The 11664-nt window shown below is 40.6% G+C and overlaps 1 protein-coding gene across 1 annotated transcript in view; it reads left to right on the top strand.

Moving 5' to 3' along the window:
- The first annotated feature begins 2842 nt into the window (after window positions 1-2842).
- Window positions 2843-11664, top strand: part of cacna2d2b (calcium channel, voltage-dependent, alpha 2/delta subunit 2b) — a 47844-nt gene continuing 39022 nt past the window's right edge. The window contains exons 1-2 of the mRNA XM_066671937.1: window positions 2843-3378; window positions 10596-10677. Of these exons, the coding sequence (XP_066528034.1) occupies window positions 3263-3378; window positions 10596-10677 (198 nt within the window). The 5' untranslated portion in view covers window positions 2843-3262. The remainder of the gene's footprint in view (window positions 3379-10595; window positions 10678-11664) is intronic.

Below are 11664 nucleotides of genomic sequence, written 5' to 3'. Positions count from 1 at the left end.
TTTCACCTCTCTGCCGACCATTTTTGATCAGCGTCTTTTTATACATGGAAAACCCTTTGAAGTACACCATCTGTTCGCTCTTTTACATTTCAGTCATCTTTTACTGTATCCTGTTCCCAAAACTCAGAGTTTCCCACCATTTGTTTCCCCCCATCTCCTGTATTTCTAACACCTTTCCAGATGTGGCCTGTGCCTCCCCCTCTATCTCCTTGGTCTGGAGACAAAGGGAGGCGTCGATATGTTATTTGAAACACACACACACACACACACACACACAAGTCTGCAGTCTCACACAGAGAATTAGGAATAAAACAATTTCAGTTTACACAAATATGCGTGGCCATTGCTGATTAAATATCTCTATTGATTATGAATCATTTATATAAACAAATTTCCATCACAAACTGAATGCATCCAACCCATGAGACCATCAGTGAGGTCAGGTGTTGATGTGGGAGGGTTAGTCGTGGATCACAAACACCAATCCAACTCGTCCCAAATGTATAGGATGACCTCAGTTTCTCCAGATAACACAGTTCTGATGTTCCATAGCCCAGTGCTGAGGTGTTTGTACCACACTAGCACTCGCTTTTAGAGATTGTAGTGTCAAATAGATTTACAGCTCCCTTCTACATACAGACAATCTTGGAATGATAGTGTGAGGTAATGGAATCTGTAAGATGTTGAAGTGCTGCTTTAATGGCCCCTTATTCTGCCCCCTGGTGTTATAGAGCAGGATGTTTCTGCTTGGAGAAGATTACAGCCTGCAGTTGTGCAAAAAGAAAACCATACTGAGACAAATAGAGACCTCAGAGACACTGACAAAGCTCTGCAACACCCGCAATAATTACACACAGCAGAGAGAGAGAGAGAGAGAGAGAGAGAGAGACTCATGCAGTGCACAGCTTGGTCAGAGTGTATCAGTAATTAGGCTGCAGAGTTTAGGTCATGGCAGCTGGATTACAGCCTGCTGAAATTCTCTCACACACACACACACACATCATTGTCTCTAATATTCTGGGAAGGCTCAAGGTTAAGTCATTTACATTTCTGTGAGTACACTGTCAGAAAGGTTGTCACTGTGGTGGTACCCTCAAGTGTACATATTTATACCTTTAATTAGGGAACATAACGTTACCTTATTCTATTATAATGGTAGATTATTTAATTGTGTTAATTTCATACGCCCCATTTCATCTCTAGGTTTTTTTTTATTTGACACAGTTATATAAACCTGCAAATATTCACCTCTCCTTCTGGAGAAGAGAATGTAATGTACCTTTAGGGAATACAACTGGACTTTTAAACACTGTTGTACCTTTAAAGATACATTTACACAGTTTGTACCTTTAGTGACCAAAATGTACCTCTACTGTACCTCAACATCAGTGAGGTCAGGTGCTGATGATGTATGATCAATCCTGGATTCCCACGACCAGCAGGAAAATTGGGGGTGATGGGGGTGAAGGAACAACACTCTCCTCCTCCTTCGATTCACAGCTGAGGTGCCCTTTAACGAAGAAACTGAACCCACAACTGCTCCTGGGGATGGCTGCCAGCTGCTCTGGGTTTGTACTCACAGCCCCTAGTGCACTAGAGTGTTTCGTTGTACATTGTACAGTGTGCATGAGGAGAACCTGAGATCATTCATCATGAAGAGCATATACAAACCATTAATTCATTATCTGTAACTGCTTATCCAGTTCAGGGTTGAGGTAACTAACAGAACTAAAAATCCTCACAAACCATTGCTTTGAAATGTGGGTTTAAGCAAAGAGGCAGTGAGGGGTCTGCACAACTCTGCTGGAGCTCTAACAGGTGAATACAGAGAGGAGGAAAACAACTGTGTATCATACACACTCCTGAGTCAATTCACAGAGGATTAACAAAGCTGAACTAAACTGTGGTGTCTTACCTGGATAAAGGTGTACCATTGAAAAATCCACTCACCCACTTCCAGAGATTATGGAGGAATTTGTAAATACTGCAGGGAAATCACAGTACGGACTATAAAAACACAATCATCAGATAAAGAACCCTGTAAGGGTTAGATTAGGTAGGTTCAGCACTGTTCAAGCTATGTCCAACATAACAGTACACTGACTTATGAGGTGATATGCTAATTTTCGGTCTCTATTTAAGGTAACCATCCAATTTAGAGCCTAAATCTACAGCACCACAAATGTGCTTCTATTGTTATGATTCTAGTTTATTACAATAGAAGGGCCATTTATGATATTATTGGAAGCCATTTTCAAAAAGGTGCTACATGGGACATTTTCAAAAAGGTGCTACCTCAGCCTAAAAAATAGTCACCATACAAATACTTCTATACAAAACTCACTGGATTGAAAGATAATTTGTATTTTTAATAAAGGACTCTTAAAGAACTCCTTTTTTTAAAGGATGTACATCCATTTCCATGGTAACTCTACATCTATTTCCATGGTAACCTTACATCCATTGTCAGTGGTAACTCTCCATCCACATCTGTAACTATACTACACTCATTCACATAGCTAAAAACTATTTCCATGTTGAAAATACAACAGTGAACTCAGTTTGGTTTTATGTAAAAGCCATTATACCTGATCCCTGATCAGTGCTGTAACTCTTGAGAAGTTTGGATAAATGTGTTTGTAAAGAGCTGGACATTTGTAGGCGGCTCCGCAGTCCCATGCGACTCTGAGTCAAGAACAAATCGGTTCGCTTGAATCAATTTTTGTAAATGGATCAAATCAATACCCAAGTCCTAACTTTTCTTTACCCTCTACACAGACGTGTTAACCTGGATATGAATCCAAATATTGGCCTTTATGAATTTACCTTCATCTTTGTTTCTGGAGACATTTACGAGATATTCAAGCTCCGTTCACCCCTGCTTAGTTCAGTAGGCTTAAAGGCCTGGCTTTCTATATATATAAAAAAATGGAACTCCATAAGTCAAATTTAATCGTTGAGTCTCTTCTACATGACCTTAGTGATTGAATATAAAAATATTTTTATTTGACATGATTTGTGAATTAATTCAAATCATTTGACACTTCTAAAGAGTCGACTCTCCCAAAATGAAGCGAACTCTCCATCACTAGTCTCCTCACACACGCAGCATCACCACCACCACCACCACGAAAAAGCGTCCTCACGGCCATCTACGGCCCAGATTATCTACATCTCCACGGTCTCCACGCCCAGGGTCCGGGCACATCTGTTCCATTTCGAGCCATTTTGTGGTCCTCGTTTTGAGCAGTTTTAATGGAACATGGCGATAAAGACTCGCTCCTGCAGCGCCGTCTGCGTGTTTTCTCTTCAGATCATGTTGATCTTTATCGTGCCGTGGACTGGAGTGGAGAGCCTCACCTTTCCGCAGCATTACACGTAAGTACTGGCGTCTGGAGACGCATCACCGGACCCGAGAGGGAGAGATAGCTGTTCTTACGGGTTCTGATTTGAATTCAGGCAGGGCTCCAAGTTCTCACAGCGCGCGCCGCTTATTTTTGAATGTGAGGCGACCGTTAACCGTAGAATTGGTAGATTTTTTAGCCTGTTAGCGTCGCCTCATCAGTTTAATCCGCTTTAATTTGTTTTTTCCATCTTCTACCAGTTGCTTTAGACGCTCATTGGTCACTTTCCAGCTCTAAACGGAGAAAGTTAATCGGTCGGCAGGTATTCGCGGCTGTTACGCAATCCAGCTGTCGTTTGTGTGTGTGTGTGTTTTTTCCTTGAGTGGGAAGTCTCTAACAAACAGCCGTTTTATTTGACAGCTCTCTGTGCGTTTATTTCACACCAGTTTTCAGGGAAAACCACGCCCTTCATCATTGTGGTGCCTTGAACTCCCGCCCCTTAATCATTGAGCCAACCTATCGTAGAGCAAGAGGTGCGATACTAGTGACAAAAACCAGAGTAGAAGGCGTGGCTTGTCGCAAAAGCAGTGGAAAACAATATTTCTCCTGCTGCGGAACATTAGTTGGTTAAACCCTCACAGACTTCATTCCTCAAACAAAGCGCGGCGAATGAACTCTGTCTCAATTCAATCTCTAGTTCACTACAAAGTGCGCTTCAGCCTGGGGAAGGGAAATCAGACTTCAATAAATGGAAAAGGGTCGACTACACAAGACATCTTTATTCACAAAGTAAGGCAGGGCATTTTTTAACAGCACAATTAATACACAGACGTACTTTGAAGTGCTTATTGTATATTAAAATAAAAGGTTTTATTGCCAATTTTATTACAAATTTCCAAAAGAATTTTCCAGAAACAGAACAATTTCCAGATTTAATCACCTCAAAAGTTTTTCAAGTCCGCATCTTGTCATTCCAAAAACTCCTTTCTGTTCATCAAAATGTCAGATTTAGGATTCATTAAAGATTAAAGTCTTGTAATACCTTGAAAATGACTTGAATATAACTCCATATCTTCAGCTTCATTAAGTATATGCTATGAATATGCAATTACTCCCTGCCCCAATCACCCCCTACCCCAGGCCTGCAGTTTGAAGCACCACTCTGAGTTGACGTGATTGGTTCCTTAGGTGTGTGAGGTCTGAAACCTTGGCAGTTTGTATCCTTGCTTTTGAGACTGCCTTTGAAATGTTTTGTAAAAAGCTCAGCCACAGGACATAATGTCTTATTCAGTACAAGGTACACTTTGAGGGGAATTTATTGCCTTGACACTTTCAGTGTGTTCATGGTAATGGGTTTGTGTTTTAGCAGTGAGTTATTGTCCTGGCATTATTTGCCCATGTCTTCTTTGTCTTATTAAAAAGTAAATATTTTGAGTGAACCAACAGAAATAGTCAGGAATTAAATTAAATAGTGTTACATTACTGTGCATCATACAATTTTAGATACTATTCCGACATAGATGTAATTTTCTGGGTTACTTTTAGCATTACCCTGAGTATTATTAGGGTTGTCCTCAGTTAATCTTACCATTACACTGAGTATATTAATGTTATCCTGTACTCTTAGCATTACTTATGACCTTGAATGTGTAGGCCAGTGCTGGCATTGTGTTGAAGTTGGCATGACTTTGGGTGACTGTCCGCATTATTCTTTCTAGGGCTGTTTTGGTGAGGATCATGGACACTTTGCTGGAACAGTTATGTCCCGAGTGTATAGCCACTCTCTCCTTTGGGAACATGTTCACTTCAGAGAGTACAGAAAGAACAGCTGGAGAGAGAGAAAGAGAGAGAGAGAGAAAGAAAGAGAGAGAGAGAGAGAGAGAGAGAGAGAGAGAGATCACAGATGCGTGAGCAGGTCTATGGGGCAGAGATAAAATCCAATCACAGTCTGATTTGCTGGGAGAAAGAAAACACTGTCCAATCAGAACGCAGCTCTGTGGGACAGTGGGAATCAGAGCCTGTTTGGGAATGATGAATAGCATCCAATATCAACACTATCTCTCTCTCTCTCTCTCTCTCTCTCTCTCTCTCTCTTTCTCTCTCTCTCTTTATGTGTGTATTTATATCCTCCCCTCTTCTAATGAGGTTCCTCCTTCTCTTCCCCAGTATCTATTTCTACCTATTTATTCCTCTCTTGGTTTCTCTTTATCATCATATATTTCTCTTTTCTCTTTCTCTGCATCTCTCTGTCCCCATCTGTCTCTTATTTTACTCTATCTTTTCTTCTCCTTTTTATCTATGCCCCCTTTCTGTTGCCAACCTCTATCTCTATCTGTCTCCCTTTTTCATCTTTCTCTCTCTTACTCTCTTTCTAACGCTTGGTTTCTGGCTCTGAAATGAAGCTGTATTGCCACGGCAACCAGCGCCAACTCCTGCAATAAAGAATTAATATTGCAACAGTCAGGGAATCTCTCTCTCTCTCTCTCTCTCTCTCTCTCTCTCTCTCTCTCTCCCCCCCCCCCCTCTACCCCTCTGTGGTGTATGTATCAGGTGAGAATGGAGTAGTGCTGTACGGCTCAGGTTTACATGTGTTGACACAGAGGAGGAAGAAGAGATGTAAATCAGGCCTGGATCAGATAGGCGCTCACATCTGACACATAGACTTGAGGAGGACAGATGTTTGATGGTTTAAATTGAAAAAGATACACAATATCAGACTTTTTGTCAATGTCCTAACTGTGAATGACAATGTGAAAAGCAGGACATTCTTGTTATAGTTGGTGCTATGCCTACACTGGCTGCAAGCTTCAGAAATTAGCCATTAGACTCTGCATTTAGTTTCTTTGGGATACTCCACCACTGGTCATTTTGTATTAACTCCACTGTTTCAATTAAAATATATTAAGAGTGGTAAAAGCAAATGAGGCATCTGACAGACACTGACTGCATACGAAATCGCATACTTGAACAGTATGTACAGAAATGGATCCAGTGCGCACTGCCTGACTTAACTTAGCAGAGCACTTTTCAGTGTGCAGCTGTGCAGTATCCACGCAAAATCGGACACACTGCTTCCGCCATTTTACCAATGTCCTTTGACATATGATGTCACACCACCAATGACAAAAGTCCCACTACCCACTAAAAGCCCTGTTCGCCAACTCCATTGTTTTAATTTTTTATCTTTTTGTGAATCTTACGGGGCTCTTTCCCCCATGGATTCTAACTCCACACTGAAGTGACATCAGGCAGTAACTATGAAGATACGCTATGAGGAATTTATTGATCCTTTACCTCAGGAGAAATGTAACTCTCACTAGCCTTCACTTCTAAGTTACGTTAATATCACTTTAAACAACAATCAAGGTTGGTTTGTTGTTTTCCGCAGAGTTACTCATAACATTATTTAATGTTGTCCATAAACATAATATATAACATTTTTTTAATTTATTTTCTATCGTACTTGTAAATAGCCGGCTCCCCACTTTCCACCATTATTTTTTCTAAGTTCCGCAGCTCCAGCTCCACCCTAATCATCCTCGTGTACTGCTTTTGCATGCTATTCAGTATGGAAACACACAATTTCGAACGCAGCCATTGTGTAGACTGCCCAAATATGATTAAGCTAAATGTGGTGGCTAAACCCTCTGGGATGGTTTCATGCAGTAACAGAGCTGTTAGCTCTAGGAGCTAGAATTATACAAGACAGATTTACCTTGATTTTCATTGCTTTATTCACTTAAATGTTTGTTTTTATTCCTGTTTTATCTACTTTGGGGTAATTGCAGAAATAATTTGGGCAGTAAGGCTAGCAAAGGGCTAGTGGTCCTAGGACTGGCTTTGTGGAAGTTTGTTAAATTGGTTTTAATTTTTCTGCTCCATGTTATTATTCTTTTGGCAAATCCTTGTCTTCTGTCACTACTTCAACACTATTCCAATTTAAAATTACATATTTGTGTACAAGCCTCTATAAGCAACTGTTTGGAGCTGTAAGAAGGCTCTACTTAGCGACTAACAGAGCTAGCCAGGCTCAGTGGATTTTTTATGTTTTATAGCCTCTCTCTGTCTCCCCACTGAATTCATAACTTGCTCTCTCAGAGGAAATAGCATCTGATATATTGTGATGACCCTGAGGTTGTGCTGCAGTAACCAAAAAAATCCTTTACATCACTGTTATATTCTGTGTAAATCTGTGTCCATTTCAGGTTTTGAGTGTCCACAGTTATACAGCATAAGATCTGTGCACAAAAAAGTGTCTATCGTAAATTGGAATCTGGCCTTTGCCCTGTGTCAATGTCATAATAGAAATTACCAGGACCAGCAGAAAATAGCGTATTATGATACTTGGATATTTTAATGACACATTATACACATTATGACTATCAGACACAAGCACAATGCACTCACATTAAAAATTAATTTCCAGTAAGACCATTAAAAACAAAGCAAATAATTCAACATTTGACATATTTTACAGTATTACATCCAATAAAACATTAATTCATTAATCGACAGTAACTGCTTATTCAGTTCAAGGTTATGGTGGGTCTGGAGCCTAGCCAGAATCACTGGGTGTAAGGTGTGAATACACCCTGGAGGGGGCACTAGTCCTTCTCAGGGTGACACATTCGCCAATCCACCTGCCAACCTTTTGGATCGTGGGAGGAAATTGGCGCATTCGGAGGAAACCCACGCTGACACAAATTGGCGCATTCGGAGGAAACCCACGCTGACACAGGGAGAACACACCATACTCCTCACAGACAGTCACCCGGCGCGGGGCTCGAACCTACAACCCCAGGAACCTGGAGTTGCGTGACAGTGACGCTACCTGCTGTGCCACGTTGTCGCCCTAAAAATTTAATAAAATGATGTCATTTAATTAAAGATATTTGCCTGTGTCTGCTGCAGTATATTTTAGTGTGAGATGAACATGCTTTAATTTCTCTCATAAGAAATTTGACTTTTTGGGACTTTAATATTCAGAATTTAGTCTAGTCACTTTTTCGCCCCAAGCCCAGATTGAAATTCCATATAACATTTCCAGTGTTTAAAAGGGGATCATAAAGTTTTATAATAACGTAATGGAGTAATGTCGCCCAACCTGATGGCCTCCATGTCCAAGCTGAAACTGGGCAGGTAAAGACGCTACATATTATCTTAATAGCACTCAAATGTGGGGTCATGACAATACAATATTTATCTCCCAACTCTTTCTGCAGATGGCATTTGGTTTGTTTATATATATATAGTAACACTACTCACTCTCTCTCTCTCTCTCTCTCTCTCTCTCTGTGTCACTATTTCTCTTCCCTGGAGACATATTCACAATTACGCTACTCTCTGTATTATTGTATTTTTTGGATTATTGATATTTGTTTTGCTGTTGATGCTATAGCTCCACTGTGTTGGATATACATCATTAACAAAGGTATAGGGGCCATATTTACTCCAAAATAAGAGCACAATATTGATTGTATCATCAGGTTATACATCAGCTCATAGAGTCTGTATAAATGCTGACTTCTATACACTTATTGATCTGTTTTCTGTTTGTGTTGATATCACAGTTATTGCGCAGCCCATCACACTTTCTATCTGTCCAGAATGTGATGATATTGATTAGTGTAACTGCTTTATTAAACCTATTACAGCATGTCAATATCTTACTGACACTACATTCTAATACATACTGCTCTATATGGCTTAAAGCTGTACAGAGCACTCCATAAGTATTTGGACACTAACACATTGGATTAAAACACTGACTATGGTAAGATAAGCACTGATAGTTTCAGTTTAACGGTGTATCAAATTAACTGGTCATGATTGATCAACTGGTAACTGGTCATTACCTACTTCTAAATATGTGCAACTAACAATGACAAAATGATTTAAGGATCTGGTCATTTGTCCAAATACAGAGCAAGTGAGTGAGTGTGAGTGGCTGTGTGAAACTGTCCACAGGTGTGAGTGACTGGATGAGTGTGAGTGACAGAGTGAGTGTGTAAAACTGTCAAGAAGTATGAGTGCATGAACAATGAAACTGTCCATAGGTGTTCACAGGAGTTTGAGTGACTGGATGAGTCTATGTAATTTTGGACAGGTGTAATGTATGTGTGACTGGGTGAGTGTGTGTAATTTTAGACAGGTGTGAGTTTGAGTGACTGGGTGAGTGTAATTTTTGACAGGAATGAATGTGTGTGTGACAGTTTGAGGGTGTGAAATTTTGAACAGGTGTGATTGTGTGAGTGAGTGGGTGAGGGTGTGGTTTCCTCTGATAGAATTTAGCACTACCCATGGTGTTTTCTTTCTTGTGCCTTCCACTGAAACCCTGAACAGGATGAAGCACTTACAGAAGTTGAATGAAGGAATGAATTCTAGCTTGTGTTCTGTGATTATTTGACTGAAATTGTCCAGTTTCATTTAAAAATTCACTGTGTAGTTTACAGCCAGTCACAACTCACTCTGTCCAAATACTTTTGCCCAGATCCTTTGCTGTAGTTGTGTATGAGGTCTGCTGGGCTGCAGAGATATAGAGGAGCTGAGAGTGGGCTTTTAACGGAGCTGCTGCAGATTTACACTGTCTCTGTGTTGAGGATAATTACTGGTGTATGTTACACACGCAGAGTGTGTTCCTCATCCTTTTGTGTCTCTTTGTCTGTAATCTTCTCTCTCTCTCTCACACTCTAAGAAGGATGACTCACTTAGCTTTGTTAGCATGAATTATAATTAATAACTGATGTCAAATGAAAGAACTAAAGGCTTAATACTAATATTAATGTTAATAATATAGATTCGAAAAATGCTGTGGGAGGTTTCGGAACCTTTTGCTAATGCATTCCCATAGACGGCGAGGCCAGTTGTGCATCCAGGGGGTACACTCACACCGGTGGGTCACTAAACAGATCCCCTTTTGCCATTTTGTATTAAACTTCTTCTTGAAAAACTACTTGAGATTTTTTTCCATAAAACAAAATCATTGAGATCTCGCTGTGGCTGAAAAGCACTTGTTCTGAGGCTGAATTTTACATTTAAATTGTTGGTTTTATAAATAATTTCAGACATATAAATATGGAAAACGGAAAGTTAAAGTATCTTGTTTTTGTAAAGTAGCTGCGTTATAAACTCCAGAGTTAAAATCCAGGAGAAAACACTTTGAGGGATTGTGTGATGGAAAAAAACAAATTAATTGTCTAACCTCACTGATATGTAGATGTTTGTGTTTGTGTATGTGTGTATGTTTTGCAGGATAATGCACTGGGCTCGACGAATAGAGCAAGAGATTGACAGAGTCATGCAGCACATCAGTGGAGCACAGCAGCTAAAGGGGGTAAGACTCTGTGTGTGTGTGTGTGTGTGTGTGTTTGATTGGCAGATAATGGTGGTTTTCCACAGAGCATTCTGTGTGTACTGAGTGCAGTAAAAATAACTGTGTTGCCTTTCCAGAGTGTTCTGCCCAGTATGTGTGTTACAAAGTTGGCCCTGAGCTGAATATCAGGAGTCCTGAATCGTCTCCACTCTTCAGCTCAAGGTGGCGTTATTAAAGTTCCTCACAAATGAAAACACTTATCAATCAAATTTGGTCAATTACCATAGCTGGATGTCCTGATATTCAAATCAAATCAAATCAAATTTATTTATATAGCGCTTTTCACAACAGATGTTGTCACAAAGCAGCTTCACAGAATTCCAGTAAGAAAGATTTGACATGAAATGTAAAAACAAATGTAAAACCCTCAAGTGAGCAAGCCAGGGGCGACAGTGACAAGGAAAAACTCCCCCAGCTGAGGAAGAAACCTTGGGAGGAACCAAGGCTCACAGGGGGTGACCCATCCTCCTCTGGTCAATCAGTAGGAGGATTGACCTTCAGTGCTTGAAGGCACTTGGTGGTTGCTGGAGCGTGGGCAGCTGGTCTGAAGCGTGGAGGAGGGTCTCGACAGTCATCCATCAGTGTCCAGACAGACAGGTGGGCAGTTGTTTACTCGGAAAAATGTAAAGGGATGGAATTAGTTTTGAACTGTTTTGTGTTTGTAAAGTAAAAAATATGAAAATTTCCAGAGTGTGGCTAATGACTCCGGCAGATCTGACTATGACAGCTTTAACTAAAAGGAGAGAACCAGGAGGACACACAGACACGAGAGCATCCTGAAACACTGGCATCCCTCCGCTCCACCGTCAACAAACCTGAGTGATCGCGAGAAGCGACGGGACGACAGCACCAGCGTCTCAGTTTACTATAATTCCCTGTGTCCATCGACCCCCCGGATCTGCCGCCTTTATCTATGGGGGAGCATTAGCTACCGAAAGATAAACTAAA

The sequence above is a fragment of the Hoplias malabaricus genome, chromosome 5 (genome assembly GCF_029633855.1).
Source record: "Hoplias malabaricus isolate fHopMal1 chromosome 5, fHopMal1.hap1, whole genome shotgun sequence".
NCBI classification, from domain to species: Eukaryota; Metazoa; Chordata; class Actinopteri; order Characiformes; family Erythrinidae; genus Hoplias; species Hoplias malabaricus.
The sequence above is the reverse complement of the archived record's forward strand: the minus strand, read 5'-3'. Positions and strand labels throughout refer to the sequence as shown.